Genomic DNA, 25385 nt, shown 5'->3' with positions numbered 1-25385 from the left:
CAGTAGTAGTTGCTTTGCTATTACAAAAGTATTAAGAGCTTGTCCTGTCACACCAAAATTATAGCCACAATTCAATGCTCTTTGGCCCCCCAATCCGATCAAAACGGTGCTATGTTAATAGTACACTAAGAAAAAATGAAGACCACTCCCTCTAGAAAATAACTTGAATCTACCCTTTCCCATTGCCACATGGACTAAACGTTAGCAATGGACCGGAAAAATTGACCCCTTTCCAAGATTTTAAAGACAACAATAATAACCAAAATTAAATTAAAGTATCATCCCAACATGGACGGAGTTAGAAAGGGACAACTAGGGAGTATTATATTTGCTTAAAAAAATATACTTCCTCTGATTCTATATATAAGTAACACATTGAGAAAAATACATATATTGTATTAAGAAGGCTTATTTTTTTTAGGAAAATGTTAAACAGTGACTTCGGGACACTGGTTAAGCATTTAAAAATAGAAATTTTGTATCGAAATGTGTGCATTCAATATCTCAAAAGTATTAAAAAGTTATTTTTTAATATTAATTTTATTTTTTATTTCTTTTTTTTGGCATGCTTAACAAGTGTCTGGAGCACTGTTTAGCATGAACCTTTTTTTATTAAAAATTTTAAAATGTTATGTGTTATTCCAAAACTAACTTTGGGAATATATATGTGTAATTAATGCATAACATTGGAATAAGTTGCATTTTATACAATTTAATAAGGGTATACAAGAGATTATCTATTTAATAAAGAATAAATTTAAAGAGTGTTTCTTATAAAAAAATGACCAAAAAATTTTCCCAAAGTGTTCCTTATATATAAAACCGGAGGGAGTATTATATTATGAACGAATTACACTAACAGTGTATGTAAATTAAATTTTTACATTATTAGTTTAATTTTTTTTAATATTTCTATTTTATTAAACTCATTAAAATTGTCCCCGTTTTAAATTCAACTTCTTGGCTCTCCCTTTTTATTTGGTATAAATTTTATCCCATATGTTTTTTCCAACTAAAAATGGTATTTTGTTTTGGGTACCCAAAAAATGTGATTTCCGGTCTCAATAGTTAATATTGAATATTGAATTTAGTGACAAAATTATTTCAAAAATAAAATAAAATTTAGTGACAAAACATCTCTTTTGAGATCAGGGTTCCTTTTTTTTATGCGAAACGTCACAATTTTATTTTTATATAAAATGCTGCAATTTTTATGACAAACGGCATAAATTAAGACCAAAATAACAATAAATATGAAAATAGAGTTGTAAAAAAGTTTGACCTAAAAATAAAATATACAGATTCACAATATTAACTTTAAATTTATCTTATAATTCATTCTTTTATTCCGGCTAACTAAGACTACTCAAGAATAACGGCATTTCCACTGTTGGGGATAATTGCATGTGAAAACTAGAACGTTTTTCGTTCCATACTACTAGAAAGAAGTGCATATATCATGCTTTCAAAAGTTATTCTTTTTACTAAATTATATTTTTAAACACCCACTTAATCTAGATTATTGTCTCCGTTTGTCATTCCTACGAGACTACAAACATTAATTTTTAAAATAAATGAAATCTATTAGAAAGATTAATTTCTTTTAGTAACAATTTTTTTACAGGCAGTGATTGATATGTGAATCAAATAATTAAGAGATTTAAATATTAATCTTTTATGTCACATGATAATATTTTTTTTAGAAAAAGAGGACAACAATAATAATATTTGACTAGTGACTAGCACTATACAAAGATCTAAATGGTCCATACAACTTTCCTTTTCAACCATGTGAGGCACAGACCAATGTGCTTTCAATCACTTGTTGCATTGCATTAGTCACAATCACTTATTGGAACACATAAAGCATTACATGAACATGCATATACATGAAGGATCACATAATATTTATGGGACAATAAGGGTGTGTAAATATTGTCATCACGTGCTCCCTTAATTTCCGACCTTAGTTCATGAAATTTGTATCAATGTGGGCCTAATAACTTGCATTCAATTCATTTACTAACCATTGTGCATAGTACATTCAAATAGTACAATAAATTTGCCAATCCATTTATGATATCATTTCTACAACGGCAAAATTGTAATTTTACTTGTTTATCTTTGTTTTTCTTAACCAAATCACAATAGTGAAATTAGTAATATTTGGTGACAATGACTCAAGTATATATATTCGTTCATTGTGTAATGCATTCTTTTGTGACAATGACTCACGGGGATTAAAGGGTTTTCAAATTTAAATCATAAATTAAACTAGACAATTCAATCAATTAAACTATAAATAAAGGGTCATGCTAAATAGTGTCCCTGACACTTTTTAAACATATCAAAAAAGGAAATAAAATTTAAAATTAATATCGACAAAATAACTTTTTATATTTTTAAGGTGTTGAATGCACAAGTTCCAAGACATAATTTCTTTTTTAATAAGCTTAACTAGTACCCCAGGAGCACTGTTTAGCATTTTCCATAAATAAAATGTCGACGAGTCAGTTATTTGAATAGTTCAATTGTAATTTTGTCTCGAATAAAAAAAATTAAATCATAATAGAGAGAGAGGTGTCTTTGCTCTAATTCAAATTTTAAAACATTTGTTTTCTAGGGGCACAAATTATGTCCCATGAATTTTTCTCGTGAAAATTCACAGTTTATCTCTTATTTCAAATTCTAAAAATTTATTTTTAAAGATGGTGATTTAACTGGACCTCTCTTGTCACCGGAGAGGATCCAGTTCCATTTTCTAGCAAGTGGACATGGACGGACAAGTAGAGCAAGTGAGATATATTAATTGCTTTTAATCATTTACATAACATAAATGAACCGAAAATTATGTTGGCAAAAGGAGTTTGACATGAAGTGTTAAAGTGATGCTGTGAAGATTTTTGGGATCAACATTCATGGCTTAATTGCACTTTTGATATCTTATCTTTATTTTAGGTTTTAAGTTGGTACCTTATCTTTGATAAAAAAAAAAAGTTGGTATCTTATCTTTTAAAAGTTTCAAATTAGTCCCTTATTTTTTCTGCAGGTTTCACGTTGGTCCCTCCGGTCAAATTTTTCACTATTACCGTTAAATTTGGACACGTGGCAAACAGAAACCACACTTGGAAAGATGACACGTGTCCAAACTTAATGGTAATAGTGAAAAATTTGACGGGAGGGACCAACTTGAAACCTGCAGAAAAGATAAGGGACTAACTTAAAACTTTTAAAATAATAGACCAACTTAAAACTTAAAATAAAGATAAGAAACTAAAAGTGTAATTAAGCCAACATTCCTTCGGGACACAAAACTATGATTCTCAGCTCAGATTTTGATCACGCCAACGAGGTCTATCCTATTATATTAAGTATCTAACAAGAACCATCAAGGGATCACAGTGAAGATATGTCCCCCTGACCACACTTCAAAATAAACTGAAAAAGTTAGAAAAATGAGGCTCTAATGACATGTGTGTGTATATTAATTAAAATTCAAATCTTTGAATGAGATGCCATCTTCGAAAGTGAACGGTGAAATTAGTGTCCCTTAAATTAGTCAATTTTTAGATCAAATATCCAAGACTTCCAAAAAATTCAAAACTTTGAACTTGTGACCTAGGTTTATGGCAACACCACTGACCACTAAGAATGTTAGGTATACTTGAGATATTATAAGGGATTGAGTATCCCTTGTACTTCCTTATAATACTATTTTGCTTATAAAAAAAAAGATATTGTTATAATTTAAACCGTAGTATTTAAATACAAATTGTAACACGATAAAACATTAATCTTGCACAAGGACCACAAACTAATAAATGGAAACTACATACATATAATACTTTAACAAAGGGATATATACTCCTTCCGTCCCTTATTATAAGCACCTCTTGGTGTTTTCACGCATATTAAGAAAAATTGGTAGTGTAATTAATGTGTACTTTTTAGATCTTACAATTACTAAAGGGTCATGCTAACTAGTGTAGTCAATGTTTGTAAAATTACATTGAAACTTGTGTAGTCAATGTTTGTAAAGTATAAAAAGTGTCATTTCCAATATCTTTAGTGAAAAAATGTATTTGTAGTTGACTTTACGGATTCCAATTCAAAGTAGGATTTTATTTGAAAAAGAAATAATAAATGTGTCTAGAGAATTGATAATTGATTTATATTTAGAGACAAATTTTATGTTTGAAAGAGTGCTTATAATTAGGGACAAAAGGAGCAGTTGATTTCTAGGTTTAGATTGGGAGGTCAAAATTTGTCTTACGTATGGAGAAATAAATGTTTGTGCAGATGCTTTAACAAATTTGGGTTGTTATGATGGTGGTGTGATTTGATTGTTTATGAGCAATGTCCTGTTTAAATTAGTCGTTGTTTCGAAATTTCCACCGTTAATAATGACTAATCTCCATTGAAAAATATGTGAAACACATAAAGTGAATTCTCTCCTCTTAACTGAATTTTCTCCATATACATAATTAAATTCTAAAATTTATTTATTATATATCTAGAAATTGTAAACACATGTACTTTAATTAAAAAATATTAAAATGCAACTAAAACCAAGCAAATTTTTTGAATGGAGTAGAGTAACAAGCATTAGACTTAGAAGCAGTCAACATCTACCCCTACACTACATAAACTATAGAGTCATCAACCGACAAAGATGACACTAAAATAACCTTAAAAAAGTTCAACAAAAGAGGAGGAATAAGGCATAACAAAGATTATAATAATAATAATAATAATAATAATAATAATAATAATAATAATAATAATAATAATAATAATAATAATAATTTCTCTATCAAAATAAAGATTATAATAATAAAAAAGCAAAAGATGATTATAAAACTCCTACCTTATATTATATCATTATTATATACATATTATATCATGCAATGTCTCATAAAGATGCATAACAGCTAGACCATCCCTGTCACCGGCCTTATATCAACAAAATTTTGGGGGGATGTTTTTTGATAAATAAATATGCATAATTAAATTAAAAACAAAAACAAAAACAAATTCTAAAAAGAAAAAGGTTGTTCCCAATGCTATGTGGTCCACTAGCTTTTCTTTTTTTACTAAAATAGCCAAAAACACAAATGGACAAAATTGCCCTATCAATCCTAGCAAGCAAGTGTTCACTCCATGCCATGCCTTTCCCTTGTGTTGTGGGCTCATTACCGGCCCTTGAATCCCCTTTTAGCTTCTGTGACGCAGTTACAGCTCTCGGCCGTTCAATTTAGATCAACAGATGAAATAGTTTTGTTGTGATCTAAATCGTCTGATCTCAACGGCCGAGATTAACTGCTACGTAAATGTGATCGCGATCCTTTCACCGATCCTTTCACCTTGGTTTGATTCTTCTTCTTAGTGAGGTAAACTTGACACTGTAAAATAGTTTTACCAATCCTAAAACCAGGAACAACAGTGAAACCAACAACTGTTTCTTCTTCTGATTCATCAAATGTTGTTGTCTTGTCTGAAAACACAAACATTTCATCATTCACACTTTCCATGTACACATCAGAAAATCTACACCCTTTCCCAACTTGAAAAATTTCAGCTTGATTCTCAAAAGAGAAAGCTAAACAATGTAAGAGATAAACCCTCTTCGCCATTTCAGCAAATGATGCAAAAAAATCGGATTTTGGAAACTCTCCACCACTCAAAAGGTTCCTATGAAGCATGTTACCGAAAAACGATGTCTCCATTTTCGGATGAACAAGCCTCAAATACTTGCTCCTGCAGAATTTTGCAAACAATGATCTCGGTTTCTCAGCAAGAAAGTCTTTAACTTTAGTTGATTTCAGCTCATTGAAGTTTTGAAAGAACCAATTTTGTTGATTTTTTCTATCACTTGGAAGTGACTCATTCGGAAGATTAAAGTTAGGGAAGTGAAATGCATCGAACATTTCTTTGCAAACAAATGATTCGATTGCGAAACACTTGTGATCTTCTATGATGTAAACAACATTGTGTTCAATAGCATCAACAGCAGCATCAATATCCCATTTTGCAGATCTCATTTCATCAACAATTAGCCTCACAAAGTTACGAATCGACTTAACCGCGTGACGAAGAACACTAGCAAAATGGCTAGGACTTAACCCTGATATGTGAAGTTTATTATTTTCAAGTAGACCAGATAACGATCCACTTTGATTCAATCTCTTCTCAATTAACTTGTTATGACTATTAGCTTCCACTAATTTCTCTTTAAGAAACATAATCTCGGAATCTTTAAGCCTTACCTGTGATTCCAACTTCTTCGCCGTAATCTCATAAGTTTTTATGACACCCTTTATCTCCTTCGATTCAGCTAGGAGTATCGCTTTCTCAGGCGAAGGATCAACTTGTTTCTTCAAGTAACATTGTTTTAGCTCAGATAAATGCTTCAACTCGGAAACTAGTAGCTTATCAGAAGCTTCAATTCCATCAGGGTCAAAAGGTGATTGAAAATGTTGAAGTTCAGCATAAGCACCTTTAACTGTTGCAATGCTAGCAAATAGCTTTGCAAGAAGTGCTTCTGTTGCAACTCTTTGTTCTTCAATTTCTTCATCTTCATCAACTTTGTTGAATGATTCAGACCAATTTATCACAGTCTTATGATGATCCATGTTGGTTTCATCTTTTGGATTTGCATCAGCTATAGTAACATTCTTCAAAAATGCTCTAAGATGAAGAACTTTGGCAAAATTTCTAGCTAATTTCATGCTTGGTGTCACTGCTGAAGGTTTCACTGATTCCATCTGCAAAAGTATATCACAAATATTATTTAATGAAAATGATAATTATGAAATTGAGATTTATAATGTTATGTATTCTAGTGAAGACAATATCTTTTAAAAGGATTCACAATCACAAAAACAATAAAGTAATAAAATGGTGAATCATGATGAGCATGTTTAGATAAAAAAAATTATTTAAATAAAGTAAATTGATTTGACACATAGATCGAGGACTTTAGTAGTGAATGGAATTTTTCTTTTGTTCTTTATCTATAAAAGTATATATATTATATAGAAAAAAAAATGATTTTTTAAACATCAAATCCATGTGTCCTTTATTTTTGTGAGATATTTTCAAAATTTATGTACCATCCTACTTTTGATGTTCAAATAATACAACTGATATTATATTAATTCATGTAACGTCTTAATTTTGATGTTCAAATAACACACCTGATATTATATTATATGTAAGGTAATCATTTCTACATACTTAAATACTTCACCATGATTTAACAAATTGATTAATGTATTGTTTAGCTTATTTGTGCTAGAAGGAGCCTTGAAGCAATAGGCCATCTCAAATTCTCAATCAATTAATCATATCTAATTTGTACTAATATGAAATAGATCAATTAGTTTCTTTAGAATGAATTATTGTGCAAGTTTTTTTGAAGAAGCAAGAATTATTGTGTAAATTAATCATGAATATAATGATTAAAGATTTGACCAACAACATGATTATTCCATTCCCTTTGTATGTTTGACAAAAGTATGGTGAATTCCAACTAAAAATCAGTTAAAAACACAAACTTTGTAGAGTAATGATCACATGTTGGTAAAAAATTGATTTAGTAATTTTAAAAACTAGTTTAGGTCAACTGGCAAAAAATACCGAAACTGTTAGGTCGGACGCCATGACCAGGTTCAAACCCCAACCCCTCCACTTTTGTGCGAGTTTAAGTGGAGTTTTCCTAAATGATAAACTAACAATTTCTTTCACCACATGTTTCCTGACTCATATCCTTAGGATTCCCTGAATTTTTGCATATCCAACAAGCATCTTTGAAGATCTAGCAAACAGTGTAGGCAACAAAACCCATATTTTTAAAGTGAAAAATTCTGACAGAGAACTTCCAACTTTATTAATCATGACAAATGAGAAATGTTCCCCAAAAAAACACAAAAGACGGGTACGTTTCGATCAGTAGTGAGTGAGTTTTACAAAATCACAGTGAATTTAACACGTATCTTTTACTAAAGTAACAACGGCCCACCTTGATTCTTACGATCTCACCATGAATTCAAACATAAAGTTGGTTTATGTAACTAACCGGTAATTAGTGAGATGTAAAAATTAAGTATAATTGAAATCGCATTCCTTAATATAAGATAAAATTTACTTTTTAGATACATTGATCGGTGACTAATGTATTATGTTATAGATTAGATACATCAGTTACTGAATGTATCTAAAAAATAAATTTTCTCATAGACCAAAGGGAGTACCCTATAACATTTTGTATGAGCGTAAAAGCCGTTTCAAAATTCATCATTTTAAGGTACATATATCGGTTTAATAGTACTATTAGTACATGGTTCATAAATAACACTTATGTTTTATTGTATGAATCAAATAAAGACAACTAAAGTTAGGTATAATGATGGGTTTAGGCAAATATACATTGTCATGATTGTAACGTTTTTCCTAAAATTAAATACTTGTATGACTACAGAAAGCTAAGAAGGAAAAATGGTTGGTGCACATAAAAACACATACTACACTTCAAAATTAGAAAAATATTGGAATGAGAAAATTACTTAAAGAGAGAAAGATTTAGAAAAATAAAAGGAATAGGAAAAGTAACCTAGTTTCACCCTGAAGGTGAGGTGAATAAGTGGAAAATTCTGAATTCAAAATTTGGTCTTGTATACTAATATTTCTACCAACTGAGTTAAGGTCGAGGACGAATTAGTTCTCATTTTAAATTCTTATTCTTACTCAATCTAATGTGAACCAATTAACCCAATATTATTATTATTTAATGAGACTAATCTAAAGTTACATAATGTTTTTTCTAGCACATTTTATATGAAAAAATATAGTATATAAATCTCACTAATGCACACTAATGAAAATTAGTTGTAACGGATATATCATAAAGTGCAATATAAAACACAGCACCAAAAAGGTACTTATATATGGGTCATGCTAAACAGTGCCCCTGGGGCACTAGTTAAGCATACTAAAAAAGGAAACAAATGATAAAGTTAATGATGAGAGAGAATAACTTTTCACATCATTAAAACATTGAATGCACAGTTTACGAGATAAAACTTCTATATTTGTATCCTTAATTAGTGCCCCGGGGACACTGTTTAGCATTTTCCCTTATATATATAGGGGCAAGATTGGCAAAAATTGAAATAATTGTTTTTAGCATTTTTTAAAATAAAAAATATGTAGGAATATTTTATTTATGTAAGTGACTGTATCATATGAACATCTTCCAAGGTTTATGTCATTTCAACATCCATTATGTCAGAAGTTCACATGGCTCTTTATTATTTTATATATTATTAAGGTCAAAATCATACAACTTGAGATTCTCTGTCCTTTGCAAAATTACAAAAAAATCCACACTAATATTCCCAATAAACAAAGTATTTTATCAGAGATACTATACTACCAAAAATAAACATTGCAAATTTGCAAACAACACTTTTTTAGACAGATATACTACCTAAAATATACAAGATTTGATTATCATAAGTAGTTATTTAAAAAAAAAAATACTAGATTTTAATAATTATTTTTTTAATTGTATAAAAAACCCAAAATCAAATTCAAAGGGTAACACACCAATAAGGAATGAAACATACCTTGAGAAAAAATGAGGAGAAATTGAAGATGAATTTGAAGGGTCAAGTTGTCATTGTGAAACGTAAATTTCAAGAAAACAGACAAAAAATTAACTTCAAATGTGACCCTCCTGTAACAACCAATGGCCAAAGAAATAAAAAACCATCAACACCAAATATTAATTGTAAAAAAAATAAAAATCATTATGTTAAATAAATATTACTGTACTAAATATTCACAAAGAAGATTATTTTGATAAAAATAATAGGAAAATAAGCCATAAAAAAAAAAAGTACTACTATGAAAAGAAAAGACATTTCTCCAAACATGAAAAACAACACAACACCCTAAAGAGGAAAAACAGTGAACACCGCCACCAACAAACAGCAACAACGTTAACAAACAAATAATAAACCACCGCCACCTTCATAAGAATCATCAAAACGCGTATCTAAAAATTACAACAAACAAAAATTTCAAAAAAACACAAATTTCAAGAAAATAAAAATGAAGTTTTTATATTTCAAGAAAATAAGAAAAAAAATAAAAAGGAAGTTTTTATATTTCTAAAAATGAAAACTTTCCCTTTAGAAAATATTAATAAAAACAAAACTTAATACCAAAAAAAAAAAAAAAACAACTTTCACCTTGAACCCGGAACAGAAAACCCTTGTAACAATAAAAAAAAAATACTTGATCATCTTCATTAAAATTAGTATATGGGAAAAAAATTTAAATTGTGAAAGAGAGAAAAGATAAAGGAAAAGTTAATATACCTGTATGTTGAAAAAGTTGCAGGAATGAATGGGAAAAAATCAATGAGTATTGAAGAGTCTTGAATGGTGTGTTCAGTTCTGAGAGTGTTGTGAAGAATAGAGAGAAAGTGGGGTTTTTGGTTTTACCCTTTGGTTTGCACTTTGCAGAATCAGCAGAAATAATGGCAGAGAGAGAGAGAGAGAGAGAGAGTTGGAATGACGAAAAAAGACACGCTTTGAAAGCTGTCCGAACGAACCTAACTTGTGTTGCGTTTGGCTTTGGAAATTTAAAACGTCTCGAGTTACTACCGTTGCATAAATTAGTTACTACCGATACCAAAATATAAGCAAAAGTAAGTCAAAGAAATTTTATGTATTTAGTTAAAGAATTAGATCAAATACATTTATTTATATTGACAAACTTTTGCTTATATTTTGACTTCTAAATATTTTTTAAAATTTTCAACATAGTATCCGGCTCACTTGACTGTCTAATATGGTTCGGGGATCAATTATGAATTTATGATATCAATGGTTTTTAGTTCTCTTCTGATTGCAGTTGCAGGGGATCAGACTGTGGTCCTCCCTATCAAATCCAGCGTCAATAACTATTGAATCAACTAACGATTTGAATGAATCAGAATATGAATTCGATAACTGATAAAAATATTTTTTTATTAGACCTCGCGACAAAAATCTTAAATGAGTTGGCCCAACCCAGCTCAGTTTAGTCGGTTGGGTTAGTCTAATTTTTTGACACAGTTGAGTTAGTCTAATAAAATGAATTAGGATGTCTATTGTATTGAAATTTTGAAAGACTATTTTGACAAAAAAAAAATGTTGAAGATTTTAAAAAAATTTGTAAGATTTTTTTTAAAAGAATTTTTCAATCAGGATCTTTAACACAAGATTCTAATAGGTTTCTAATACAAATTTTTAGGATTTCACGATACTTTATGGAATTTTAAAATTAATGAATTTCAAAAAAAAAAATGAAGTGGTTACAAAAATGTTTTTTTTAATTTTAATATTGCTCACAGTAGTTTTGTTCATTTTCTTTGGATTTTTCCTTTTTTTTTTCCTTCTATTTTTTGGTTTATATTTTTCTTTATGATTGGTTTCATAAAGAGACATTTCATAAGTCCTGATAAATCTCAACCGGTTACTAGCAAATTTTGATGCCTCGAATAAAAAATCTTAATTATCCTGATTGAAATACCTCAATAGTTTTTTTAGATTGTTTTAAACTCTTTAAAATCTTAATCCAATACACTCCTCTTAATTTGGTTGAGCTCATTAGTTAGTGTGTTATATACTAATAAATCTGAATCCTATTACTCTCACTTATTCACCTTAAAAAAAAAAAATTGGGACAATTCGATAAAAAGAAAATACAACAAACAAATATGCTTTCCTTTTAAATATCGTGAAAGGTTAATAGAGAAAGGTTATAAAAATGAACTTTGGTGACCAATTTTTTTAATGATCCTTACTAAAGTCAAGTAATGAAATCACCAAGCTAAAAGACAACTACAACATATCGATCTTCATAAAAGACATTCAATAATTATTCAAATTATTTTAAAGTTTTTTGCTATTCTATAAGTGTTAAATACATTGGTTTTCTACATTATAAAGTAATCAAACTTATGTTTGTTTAATGCAAAGAAAGAAAAATATGGCCAAAGTTTTCAAGGTTGTTTATGTTACGATCCTCTTTCTTTCATCGTTTCTTGTTTTAATTGATGGTAAGGTCTTTTCTGATCATTTTCAAAAATTTCTCTTGAACTTATACACAATATATGACACCTTTTAATAACAATATTTTATTATTGTTTTACATTGCAGCATTTCGATTTTGTATTAATAAAAAAGATTGTCCATATATGGAATGTGATCCTCCTAAAAATTCGACATGCATTGGAAATATTTGTGGTTGCACTTTAGGGTAACATTTTCTTTTGTTTATAGTGGAGCTTGCATACCAAACTCATGAGCTCTAATATATTGTTCAAACTTTTTACCATAAATCAAACCTAATGGTTTGCGCCTAGTGTAACTTACTTCAACTATAATAATTGTATTTCATGTTGTAATGTTGTTACTTATATGATTTCTCTTGCATTTTGTGATATATATTATCTTAGCTTTCAAATTCTTGTTAGGTCTCAGAAGCATAATAATTATACCATGCAAATTATGTTACCCTTTCAAGGTGCACCTTTTGAGTTGGACAAAAATACCCATTTTTTTTTTTGAAATAATAGAGCAACTGGGGCATGTATGTAATTTGCATCATAAAATAGCGCGCCCCCCAAAATAGCGCGCCCCCCATGCAGCAACAACAACAACTATTACATTTTTTAAATTTCTTCCAAATTTCGACCTCATTTTACGTGCGAATTGAACGCCGATTTCAAAAACTAATACCGGAAACCTTTGTAAAATTGAAAAACGATCAAAATCCATATAAGGAACGTCGAGTTTCGTTGAGTATTGAGGGAGATCGAACCGGGTCCAAAACCGGGTCGCGCGACCCGTTTCTGCATAAAACGGGTGTGGGGGACGATGAACAGTGCGCGTCACCCACGCCCACTCTCACCGGAGGCGCGTGGGGGCGCGTGCGGCCTCAGGGAGGCTCTATTTTTTTTTAATTTTTTCATAATAAAATAGTAGAGAATATTCTGGAAATTTTGGTATATTGTATGAAATTTTTGGAGACCTGAAACTATTTTTAGTTAATTAAATAATTAAAAAGGTAATTAAAAATATTATAATTCCATAAAAAATTTCCAAAATTTTATGTAAAGTACTATGAATTATTTAGAACCCTCTTGTGTACCTCACTCTCCCTAGTTCAAGTCATGAAATTATTTTCACAAATTCCGCTGATTATTTAAAACCATTTAACAAATAATAATAATAATTTCATAGATTTGTACTCTGAAACCAATTGTTTTTTTATTTGTTTCTAATAAAATATTAGATAATATTCTGGAACTTTTGGTATATTTTATGAAAATTTTGGAGACCTGAAACTATTTTTCGTTAATTAAATGAGATAAAACGGTAATTAAAAAATATTGTTTGCTTCTGAAACCATTTAGCTGGTACTATGGTTTCAGAGAGTTGTACTTTGAAACCATTTTACTGGTAGAATGGTTTCATTGAGTTGATTCTTAGTTATTTGCTTATGAAACCATTTAGCCGGTAGAATGGTTTTAGAGAGTTATATTCTGAAACCATTTTGCTGGTATAATGGTTTCAGTGAGTTGATTGAGTGGTGCGTGTTAAATTACAACACACAAGTAACGTACTTAGTACGATACACATAATTTAAAATGCAATAGAACATATAAATAACGAGATTAAGGAAGTGAAAAATTATGTTTATATATTACTATGAAACCATTTAGCTGGAAGAATGGTTTCAGAGAGTTATACTGTGAAACCATTCTAGCAGTAAAATGGTTTCAGAAGCAAACAATTAAGAATCAACTCCCCTGAAACCATTCTATCAGTGAAATGGTTTCAAAGTACAACGCTCTGAAACCATTGTACCAGCTAAATGGTTTCAGAATGGTTTCAGAAGCAAACAATTAAGAAATTACTCACTGAAACCATTCTACCAGTAAAATGGTTTCAGAGAGTTATACTGTGAAACCATTCTACCAGCTAAATGGTTTCACAGTATTATATAAAGATAATTAAAGGTAGTGAAAAATTGAGTTTTTTTTTTTTGTGTCCAAATCAAACGAACCAAGTCTCTATTTGTAGACAAAAAAAAATTATGAATTTTGGTATAAAAATAAAAAAATAAAAAATTAATTTACAACGAAATAATTGAGTTTAAAGTATTAAATGAAAAAAAAACACGCCAACCACCCAGCAGTTGACACGTGTCCTGCTTTTTTTAAAATAAAATTTTCTCTCTCCAGGCGCAGATCTAGTGTGGTGCACGCGCTGGATTATCATGGATCTGGATGATCTAGACTGTCTGATTGATCCGACAGCCATGATGAGATCATCTCTTGGCCGTCTGATGGAAATCAACGGTCTGTAACGGTGGTCCTGCGGTAGGCGCGCGACACTGGATCAGCGCCAATATGTTTTTTTTTTTTTTATAAAAAGAAAGGGTATTTTTGTCCAACTCAAAAGGTGCACCTTGCTAATTTAGACCCAACTGGAACTGGGTCTAAATTAGCAGCCCCTATATATATTTATATATATAGAGAGCAAAGCCACTACATAATTATAATTAGCAGCTGATCAATAACTAAATCTAATATTTTGATTATGTAAAGCATAAATTATTAGTTTGTATTTAAATTTTAAAGATCCATTCTAAAAAACTGAATCTATATTATATATTGAGAAAAAAATTGAGGTACAATATGCATTAGTTCTTAATATACTTTTTTTTTTTACAATGAGTTGGGGATCGAATTCAGGATCTATAATTTATTTTGATAAATATACTTACGAAATCAAATTTGATCCATCCTATTCAAACAAAATGAATGAATAAGAATCAAATTTATATAGTCCCGTGAACATAGTTTAATTGCTTTGGGTTGTCCTATACTTAAAACGTATTGTAAGATTTTCAAAGAGAACTTTGAGATACCACACACTTAACTAAGAAATTTGATATTTCAGATAGAATACACTTTAAATAGAAGATGGTAGAAATGATAGAAATCAATTGGAGAGTGGCCAACCAAACTACTTTGGTTCATGCAATAAGAGGAGATTTTTTTTTTCATTTCTTGATATTATTTGGGATTACCCTGCAACTGAAAATGCATCACTTTCTGTAGATGATAAAATTATAAGTTTTGACTTTTTTCTTTTTACAATATGTTGATTTTTGTCATCAAAGATTAAAAAACCCTACTTCCACACATTTTTGTAAACAAAACTTAAGAAAAATATAATTAAACTTATGTACATCTTAAGAGAATCTTAATTACACTCCTCTCTCAACTCTATTCAATATTTTTAACCTCAAATTTGTCAATCACTTTTCAAAAAATCCATTTTTGCCAACTCCAATTTGAGTTTGAAATTTAATTGAACAGACTATTAACATTTTCAAATATTTTGCTAAGATAGCTCTTATATTCTAAGTTTGTTCCAAAAAGTTATCTTTATCCTAATTTCATTTTTCCTCTCTTTTTCTACATGGTCCCCTTACTCTTCTTTTAATCTCAACCGTTTAATTTCATTCATTTTTTATATGGTCCTCTTAATCTTCTTCTAATCTCAACAATTTAATTTCATTCCTTTTTTTTATGTGGTCCGTTAATCTTCTTCTAATTTCAACCGTTTAACGAAACATATCATTATGAAAAAAAAATATAATAAAAATCTTTTATTATCTAAGCCACTAGGTTTTGTCTAGTGATGAGGGGTATGAATAGTATGTTGTAGGTCCTGGGTTCGATCTCTAGTTCATTGTAAACAAAAAAAATTGTTTTGTACAACAAATACTAGCTCAAAAATATATAATAAAGATATAAGTTTAATTTTTTTTTTTATAACCGGTTAACGAAATAAATCATGTCCATATATTTTTAATTTATTACTTCCACCATTATTTGATTTTTACAACACATCATTATTAAAAAATATATAATAAAAAGCTAGAATGAACATTATTGTCACGTTAGTAAAAAATATAATAAAATAATTTGCAATGTTTACATTATTGTCGCATCATTGGAGAACGAGAACAACAAGCTGAAGATGCAATGCTCACATAATTCAAAATAATTTAGAATTGTTCAAAATATTAGCAAAAAATTAGAGTGGACATTATGAAACGAATACGTTAAGCTATAATATAGAATGAATATTGTATTCAAAATAATTTAAACTATTCCAATTAATTTTTGTTTTTTTTTTTTTTTTTTTGAGAAGAATTTCAGAATTTCATGAACCAAAGTAGTTTGGTTGGCACGTTTAATTATTATTTGTCACGTTTAAATTAATATTTTCTATTATTGACACGTTTGTATTTTAAATTAATACGACAGTTGTCTTTTAATACGCCAGACCCCAGACTTTTTTAATCAAACGAATTAGGTAAAAAAAATCGTAAAAAATTTTATTAATTTAAAGAAAATTTTCGTAAAAAGATGTATTAATTTTTTATAAAATATCATATGGTTTTGTTTTTTCCCTGTAAAAAAAAATTATACTATTATATATTGAAACGAATAAGAGCCATTGTCATACTATTATATAGGGTAAATAGGGTTATACCCCCTACAAAATACGCAAGCTTTGTTTTTACCCTCCGGCTGCACAAGTAGACATATGACGTGGACAGAATCTTCGTGACATGACATGTGGAAATAATTTATTTTTTATTCATTTTTAAATGCCAACTCATTGCTAATTGTGTAATTATATATTTTTTAATAAAAAATGTTTTTATTTAATAAAAAAACTTAAAACAAATATATTTTTATTATTAATTTTTTTAAAAAATAAATAAAATCGAGTAAATTTTATATTAGAAATATTTTTTATATTTTTTTTAAAATATAATCTTGTTTTTATATATATATATATATATATATATATATATATAGAGGATGTATCACATGAGAATGATATCTTTATATGAGAATATGAGAATGAATTTTTAGCCTTTGGATTAAAATTAATGGCTTAGATTAAAATGTTCCACAAAACTTTAATGTGTGCCTCATCTCTTCTCCTTCCACATAGCCTGCAACAAAAATCCTTTCACGACCAGATCTGTGGCCGTTGAACCACCTCCACCCCGGTCGCCACCGCTGACCATATTGTGTTCCACATCTCTTTTGTTGTGCCAGTCTTTAAATCTATTCCTTTGTTTTTTTTTTTTTAGGTAAAACGATGGCTTTAAAATCAAAAGGAGAATTTGGGATAATAGAATTTTTGTATAGTGCTAATCCCTTGACTCTCAAATTCAACATTTTTTTTGTTTAAGATAAGTTTACAATTTACAACAATATATGAAATCTAAAACCCAGAACAATGAATGAAAAAAAAAAAATCAACTTTGCCCCACAAAAAAAAAGATGATGTTTGAAATCAATTCATGTTACAAAAAGTGGATGAACATGAAGCGTGAGTGGCTTCGCCAGGAGAGAGAGTTGATCGACGGAGGAGTGAGTTGGAACAGAGAGTTGATCGCCAGAGGACGGCAGAAATAGGCCGGAACATAGTGATTCACAGTCGGAGGAGGTTGGCCGGAACAGAGAGAGAACGCGAACGAAATTTATGGTAAAAGGAGGTTGGCCGGATCTGTCGGTGGATGGCGGAGAGGAGATGAATAACGCGAGAGGTTGAGAAAAGCAAAAGTGTGACACCTGAGAACGAGGAAGAAGAAGATAGAAAGATGGTTAGTGTGTAATTAGGTACAAGAGTCACTTTTTAATCTCAGCCTTTCATTTAAATCTTAATGATTCATATTCATTCTCATATATCTTTATCATTCTCATAATATACATCCTCTATATATATATATATATATATATATATATATATATATATATATATATATATATATATATATATATATATATATATATATATGAAAATTTGAGGTATGAAAAAAAGTGCTTGCTGAAAAGACATGGAATACTATACCACCAATCCTAAGATACCCTAATAATGGTAGGGTACCTGTGGTATGAAAAAGTGCTTGCTTAACAGTGAACACACTTGCTCTCAGTCTAAAAACAATCAACATTAGATACAACTTTAAAAATATGTTGACAGTAAAGAAAACAAGAAACAAATCACATTGCAAAAACAAAAATTGACAATCCAAATGTTTTCTTCTCCATCTCACAAAAATGGTTCCCAAAAATTGTCTACCTTCCCACATATCTAAATTCATCTCTCACGTTTTTTAAAAAAAGGCGCTTTCTTGTACTGTCTCTTCTCTTTCGTGTCTGTCTTCAACTCAAGATGGGTGCAGTAGGGACTTCGAGAGTGATTCCAGCTTGGATTTGACCCCACCCAATAAGACGCCAATGCTTCTCAACACGTCGACTGAGTGCAATCTTCTCACCTCTACTAGTGCACACAGGAGATGTAAGTTGCAATTTTGCCAAGTCATTCCTCACAGCAATTACTCTCGCCCCTGTTGACATTGATCCTATGTTCAACATTAGCATTTCTGCTTTGACCAGCTTAGATACCTTTCCCTGTCTTTCGGATCCTTTTGTCCGGACACCAAGTAGCCGCCGAAGCAAGAAAAAGTTTACCTGCAACACCAAATGCAAAACTCATCTGTAAATAAGGATATTCCAAGCACAGAAGGGAAGTTGAGTAAATGTAAAGGATTTGACTATTCTAAAGTGAGGATAGAGTCAAGTAAACTATGGTTTTTTACGGATATGTGTAATATCATACCAATCTTAGATTTATTGATCGGTGGTTGATAAATCTTACTTTAGAACAGACTAAATTTTGACTACCCAGTAGCCACCTTATCCCACCAGATTGGCAAAAGTGACAAATGAAGATATTTTTAAGTAAAGCTCTTTATCACCAAAAGTCCTATGAATAGGGAAACTAAGCAAATTGATGGCAGGCAGGGATGCATAAAATGATAAATTATTAGTCTTAGCCACCTACCTCAAGCTCAACGTAAACCTCGGGCAGTGATCCAACCTCTCCGAGAACTTGCCCTACCAACCTGTCAGCACGCGTCAAAGTGGGATCCATTGTTGTTCCAACACCAATTAGGCCTCCAGGCACAGCAAATTGAAGCTCATTTTGTTCAGCAAACAATGAAACTATTCTAGAGTATATAGGTGTGCATTTAATATTTCCGCTCTCGTCTTTAACAACTATCCCAGGTCGAACTTCAATGAATTGGTTAACCTTCAAAACACCCTGCAAAGAAGTTGTCAACCGTGTTTCAAACGAACATGTCAATATGTCTGATTCAAGACTAAGCCCAGAATAACTGGATCTGTGGCCTCTGCCACTTGAAAATTCTTCATAACAAATTGGTTTTAGATAAAAACAGAATATTAAGTTCATTCCTTCGTTCTGGTTTGGAAATAGAATGGACAGTTTTTCAAGGTATTTTGGATTGCAAGAACAAAATAATTTACAAAATCAAAATTTGCAACAAATTAGAAGGCAACTTGTTTTTCATATGTTGGGTGTTCATGTTTCAGAGTGCTTTCCCTCGGCATTATTTTCAAAGCAGTTGAAATTCTAGGATAGATTAAACATTTTAAAGACACTTATTAAAAAATAAATCAAATATACTCATCATACATGTTAAGACATACAACATTCCAAAATTTAAACTTATTAGGAAAACTAACATCTGCATTTGCTGCAGACAATGTTGTATATGTGCAAATCAAGAAAAAATTGAAATATTCACCAAAAGACTTACCCTCAGAATGCTTCCACCAGCTACACCTCCTTTTATTTCATCAACCTCAAAACCAGGTTTATTAACATCAAAGGACCGAATTACTATCATATTAGGTGGAGAAATAAAGTTCCTTTCAGGGATTGGGATCTTTTTCACGATATACTCGCACACAACATCAATATTATACTTCAATTGTGCTGAAATAGGTACGACTGGTGCACCATCAGCAACCGTTCCCTGGTAAGCCACCAAGTAAGGAGAGAGTGTATTGCCAGTTAGCAAAAAGTTATTCTCTTGCATAGCAGAAACCTCTTCACAGAAAACTTACTTCTATAAACTTCTGAATTGCTTCATGCTGATTGATAGCCACATTCTCTTGAATTAGATCAACCTTGTTCTGAAGGATTATGATGTGCTGAAGACGCATAATTTCCACAGCAGCTAAATGCTCAGAGGTTTGTGGTTGTGGACAGCTTTCATTAGCAGCTATGAGTAGCAAAGCTCCATCCATGATTGCTGCTCCATTAAGCATCGTAGCCATGAGAATATCATGACCCTATATGTAGCAATTGGAAAAATAAAAATAAATATCACATAAATGTATAAGCATTAAGCAGTGTCGTTAAATGGGGTATCATGGTATAACATGCCAGCTCTTATATGGTCTAAGATATATGGAAACAAATCTTCAAGAGATTGTCTAAGCTATTATAAGATTTGTTCATATCTTCTAACATACATATATATATATATATATATATATATATATATATATATATATATATATATATATATATTTTTTTTTTTTTTTTTTGGTTTAACATACATATATATGTACATACATACACTGCAATACCCATCTCTTCTTGAGATTAAAAGAACTGGTGGAAGACTATATAATGTTAAGGAGAGAAAAATATTGGAAGGACAAAAGAATTGTAAAATCAAATATGCACATTTATGAAAGTAATCCTACACTAAATTAAAAATCTAATGAAAATTTCCATAAAACAGCCATAAACAAATGAAAGTTCAGAACTTTACTGGGCAATCGACAAAAGAAACGTGTCTCAGCAGTTTCATCTTGCAGTTTTCAAACCCTGGCACCTCACACATAGGATTGTCTTCCTTTCCACTTCCATAAGCCCTGTAGCAAAAAAAATATCACATAACTAATAGTTGAAATAACCTGATAATATAACGGCAAATGGAATATAAATACCCACTTGTAGGACATAGGCCTTGGACATCGTTCATCTTCACACTTGTATATTTTTGCATTTGCATAACCGAGCTTGATTGTAATGTTGCGCTCCAACTCATTTTTGAAACGCACGGTCTGCACAACATTCATGGGAAACCACGGAGGTCAAGAGCATTATTATAAAAAGAAAGAGGGAAATGCACAAAGAATATAATTAGACAAAAGGAATACCTGAACACCCGATATTGCTTTCACAACTGTTGATTTGCCGTGTGCCACATGACCGATGGTGCCTACCAGGATATAATTTATTATTCATCAATCATCTAACAGTAACAGGCATCAATGGAAAAGAAGCTTACTTAATTATTTAATGAGGATTATGTTCTTGTTCTAATATTGCTGTAACAGATTCAATAATGGAATATAATTGAATCCCAAAAAAGGGAGAAAATATTACCAATATTAATAGTAGCCTGCCGAGATATGACTTCGGGAGAAAGTGGATGCAATTTTGTCACATCCAATTTACTCAAGTCTTGTTCCATCAAACCCTTCCGCGACATTTTGGCTGCTTCCAATGAAAACTTCAATTGCGTGACGGAATGAAGTTATGACCCAACACTGTTTGATGCTAAACTATCTGCATGTACTTATCACATGACAAGAAATCAGCATCAAAGTCTACATTTGCCTTTTCATAAAATCTGTTTATGAATATATGTATGACACAGAACCTAATTATTTTACATTTTATCCTACCATGAGCAACTATTAAGTAAAGTAATTGTAATTAATGCAGAAGTATAGTTTCATTCTTTTACAAATGAAAGAGAAATATTTCCACAATGTCTAAAAAAAAATTGATTATCGGTTGATTTCCTGATATTTTCTTAAATAAAGAAAATTTCAAATACCACTTCAGATTTTGTTTTTTTTTTTTTACAAACACTTCAGATTTCATTTGTGACACTTATAAGTTACAAATAGATTCATCAACTTTCCATCGATAGTGAAACCCTATAACTGTAGTAACTTTGTGCATGGATAAAGCACCGGTACTCGTGTTTCTCCAGACAGTTTTTGTGCAGGAATCATGAGACAGGTTTTTTATAGTAAAGATGAATTTAATAATTAAAATTCTGAGTCTTTCAAAGTTGAGGGAACCAATGTGTTTCCCCCCGTTTTCAAATTTTCAATTTCAACAACAAATTAACGAATTGAGCAACAACAAAAGGTGATAATTACTTGTAACTTTTGATAAAATCAATGTGTCAACTAGCATCTAACATAGAGGTAGTCAACTTGATAAATTAAAATAATCCCTAGTTTTCATGTAATTCATAAACGCAATACTAGTTGACTATTTCTCACATAACACGGGAGACAAAAAAATGGAAGAGAGAAGAAAAAAATAAGATTGCTCCACAATTACATCTTTGGTGCAAAAAGTATATCCATCATTTCCATGTTGAAAATATACTTGTTCATTTAACACAGTTCCGACCGCCCTTTTCAAAAAAATTAAAATTGATAATTCTCTTCCTTAACACAGTTTTTCTCCACTTCCCAGCTATTGAGATTATTTTATATATATATATATGTATTTATTATGCATGACCCCCACAGCTAGGTGCACAATTACTTTGCATGATAATTGATATCAAAGGAGGGATGTAGAAAATCAAGCCCGGAGAAATCGTGAAGACAATGTTATAGGGTGGTGAAATAAGATCTTGTTTACATGGCAAAGCATGTGAGAGGCACGTGAGTTGATTTTGGCGACAGAAAAGGATGTTATTGTATTCTTAATCTCACTCACATCCATTCCAACTCCCGTTATATAAAGTAAAAAAATGAGCCACCCAAAAAAAGAAGGTTAATGAAATTGGGCTTCAACCATAGCTTATGAAGTGCTACCATTGTGAATTATGCACACTAGGAGAAAAAAAATACATATAATCAATACAAACTGTTGGATAATAATCTTTTGACCAAATGACTTTGCAACAAGTAACACCCTTTTCCCTTTTAGTAAGAAAAAAAAAAAAAAGTAATACCCTTTTCCCTTTCATCCAAAAATCGTACTTGGCACAATAAGCCCAAATTTTCAACGAAAACTTAGGGATAAACTTTTCCCATCCACCAAAGCACTTAGGATGTACACATCCAGAAAAACACAGTTATTGTGTCGTCCGGATGGGTACTTCCGGAAAAATTAAGAGTTTTTGCGCTGTCCGGATGCGTCCTTCTGGAATGATGTATGGATTTTTAGAAATCTAGGGAGTGAGTAAAGTTGCTCCCAAAACTAATGCTACCTAAGTCCTTTTCGTACAAGCCAAAACATCGGAGCTTATGGATATCAAGTCAATTAGAAGCAGTATCTTATAACTAACCCCTCATACAACAATAATCATTCTAGTGGTATGATTTTTTTATTTTTTTTTGAAATAACAAGAAAAGATGAGTAGCAAGTGAAGTGACTAGTGAGCACGGTGGCGAGGTAGCTCAAATTAAGACATATCAGTGACTGTATTATCTTATACAGTATCATCAATCAAAATCAAAAGATTCAAAACATATAAGTATTTTGCAAATTTAAAAAAGATTTAAAATAAAAAAAAATTGGAACTAAATTGGGCATTCAACAATCCACATTCTTCCAAAATCGTAATAATTAAAGCACCTAACCCTAAAAGATCAAGGCTTTTCAGCAATTGCTTCAGAAAAATTCATGGATTTCAAACGCATTACGGTATATAGTGTCTTGTAAAGTAATCAAATCAAAGTACTCATATTAAACCCTAGTTAACTAGTAACAATCCCGTAAGAAAGAATCTCTAAACCCTAACAGAAACCCGAATCTTGCGCATGCTCAAGAAAAATAAATAAATCACCAAAAAAAAAACAAACTAAGCAACAATTCGAAGAGTAAATTTACATAATTATATGAGAACAAGGAGGAGCAGAGAGAGAGGGAAGATAAGAACCTGAAGGAAGGTGCGAGTGAGCGGAGGTGTAAGCAAGCAGGTGGTGGTAGTGAACTGAATAGTGATAGACGAGTAATGCTACCGTCACTCGTTTGTAGAGGTGGGGGAAGCCAGACAAACCTATTTAGCGGGTCAAACTTTTATATATAAGGCTATTTAGCTAAAAAAGTTATGCTTCAAACATTTTAAAAATTATTTTGAGGCATACGTCGATACGAATAATATTTTTATTATTATTTAAAATATATTAAAATTTGTATTTTGATTAAATTATAAATTTTTTGAGTAGTTTAAGTTTATTAATCTACATTATTTTTAACATATATAAATTTTATGCCAATTCTAACATGGAAGACTTCATCAAGTCTTCCATGGTATACAAATTGTTAATATTATTATAACGAATATGAATTTTATAAAATTGATAGTTGGATTGAAAGTTTATATCGTATAGATCATCCATAATTTTTAAATTAAAAATCAGAAATCATTTGATATGTTATTGAAACTAATCAAGATTAACGGTTTATGGAGTTTTATTGATTTCTTTTAATCTTGATTGGTCTCAATAACATATCAAATCATTTTTGTTTTTTTTTGTTTAAATTATGTATGATATAAACTTTCAATCCAACGGTCGATTTTGTAAAATTTGTATTCGTTATAATAATATGAGCAACTTGTGCAACATGAAAGACTTGGTGAAGACTTCCATGTTAGCCAAAGTCATATGCATGTATTATTATAAACTATAATTGAAATATGATGAGATACATAGTTAAATTGTCTAAAATTATCATGTTAAATATTAAAAGAAGATTAATTTATTAGTTCATAAGTATATTTAAAAATAAATATAATTATTTATTTAAATATGTTCATATGAAATAGACTTTTAAACAGGCTAACATGTCACATCAGACTTTCAAAAGGTCAGACTCAGGCATAAAAATTAAGCCTACGATAGGCCACATGCCAGGGCTTTGATTTTTTGACATGCTGGGCTCAGGCTTGGCAAAACCTAGCTCGGCCTAGCCTATTCTCACCTCTACTCGTTCGGTCGTTTGGACACACGCTATTAACCACACACTTCAATAAAATGCCATGTTACTCATTTTTTATATTTACTAATGAGTAAAATGCCAAATATCCTCCTTAAATTTAAAAATTCGTCAAATATCCAGTGAAATTTGGAAATAGGCAAATACTCCCGAAATTGTAAAACGTCAATCAAATTGCCCTCGGCTCCGTTTACTCCGTCTATTTTGATGACGTGGCTGTTAACTACATACGTGACACTTGTCAATCAGAGTCCACATCACTAGGATTGATTTGAGTGGGGGTATTTGATCGAAATTTGTAACAAATATACCATTATAACAGTCATATTTAATGTTGTTATGAAATTTTAATAGTCAAATGTCCCCTGA

The 25385-nt window shown here is 30.6% G+C and overlaps 2 protein-coding genes and 1 long non-coding RNA gene across 4 annotated transcripts; 1 reads left to right on the top strand and 2 right to left on the bottom strand.

Moving 5' to 3' along the window:
- Nucleotides 1-4852: 4852 nt before the first annotated feature.
- On the bottom strand, nt 4853-10642 carry LOC123895036 (protein GRAVITROPIC IN THE LIGHT 1-like). Its single transcript, XM_045945222.1, has 3 exons — nt 10383-10642; nt 9627-9736; nt 4853-6764 (listed from the first exon to the last, which is right to left on the bottom strand). Exon 3 carries the CDS (start codon nt 6762-6764, stop codon nt 5316-5318), a length of 1449 nt encoding a protein of 482 aa, XP_045801178.1. The 5' UTR covers nt 9627-9736; nt 10383-10642; the 3' UTR covers nt 4853-5315.
- Nucleotides 10643-11864: 1222 nt separating this feature from the next.
- Nucleotides 11865-12495, top strand: LOC123895035. Its single transcript, XR_006804078.1, has 2 exons — nt 11865-12109; nt 12210-12495. It is a non-coding gene; the product is annotated as an uncharacterized LOC123895035 (long non-coding RNA).
- Nucleotides 12496-18092: 5597 nt separating this feature from the next.
- LOC123895033 (eukaryotic translation initiation factor 2 subunit gamma-like) lies at nt 18093-24115 on the bottom strand. 2 transcript variants are annotated; one of them, XM_045945221.1, is made up of 9 exons: nt 23956-24115; nt 21426-21608; nt 21197-21258; nt 20988-21100; nt 20806-20908; nt 20090-20317; nt 19780-19998; nt 19002-19262; nt 18093-18628 (listed from the first exon to the last, which is right to left on the bottom strand). In XM_045945221.1, exons 2-9 carry the CDS (start codon nt 21529-21531, stop codon nt 18320-18322), a joined length of 1401 nt encoding a protein of 466 aa, XP_045801177.1. In that variant the 5' UTR covers nt 21532-21608; nt 23956-24115; the 3' UTR covers nt 18093-18319. The 2 variants fall into 2 exon arrangements, with proteins under 2 accessions (XP_045801177.1, XP_045801176.1); XM_045945220.1 differs by having other exon boundaries at nt 21426-21617; nt 23956-24082.
- Between the last annotated feature and the right edge of the window lie 1270 nt (nt 24116-25385).

Source organism: Trifolium pratense, linkage group LG7 (assembly GCF_020283565.1).
Source record: "Trifolium pratense cultivar HEN17-A07 linkage group LG7, ARS_RC_1.1, whole genome shotgun sequence".
NCBI classification, from domain to species: Eukaryota; Viridiplantae; Streptophyta; class Magnoliopsida; order Fabales; family Fabaceae; genus Trifolium; species Trifolium pratense.
The sequence above is the reverse complement of the archived record's forward strand: the minus strand, read 5'-3'. Positions and strand labels throughout refer to the sequence as shown.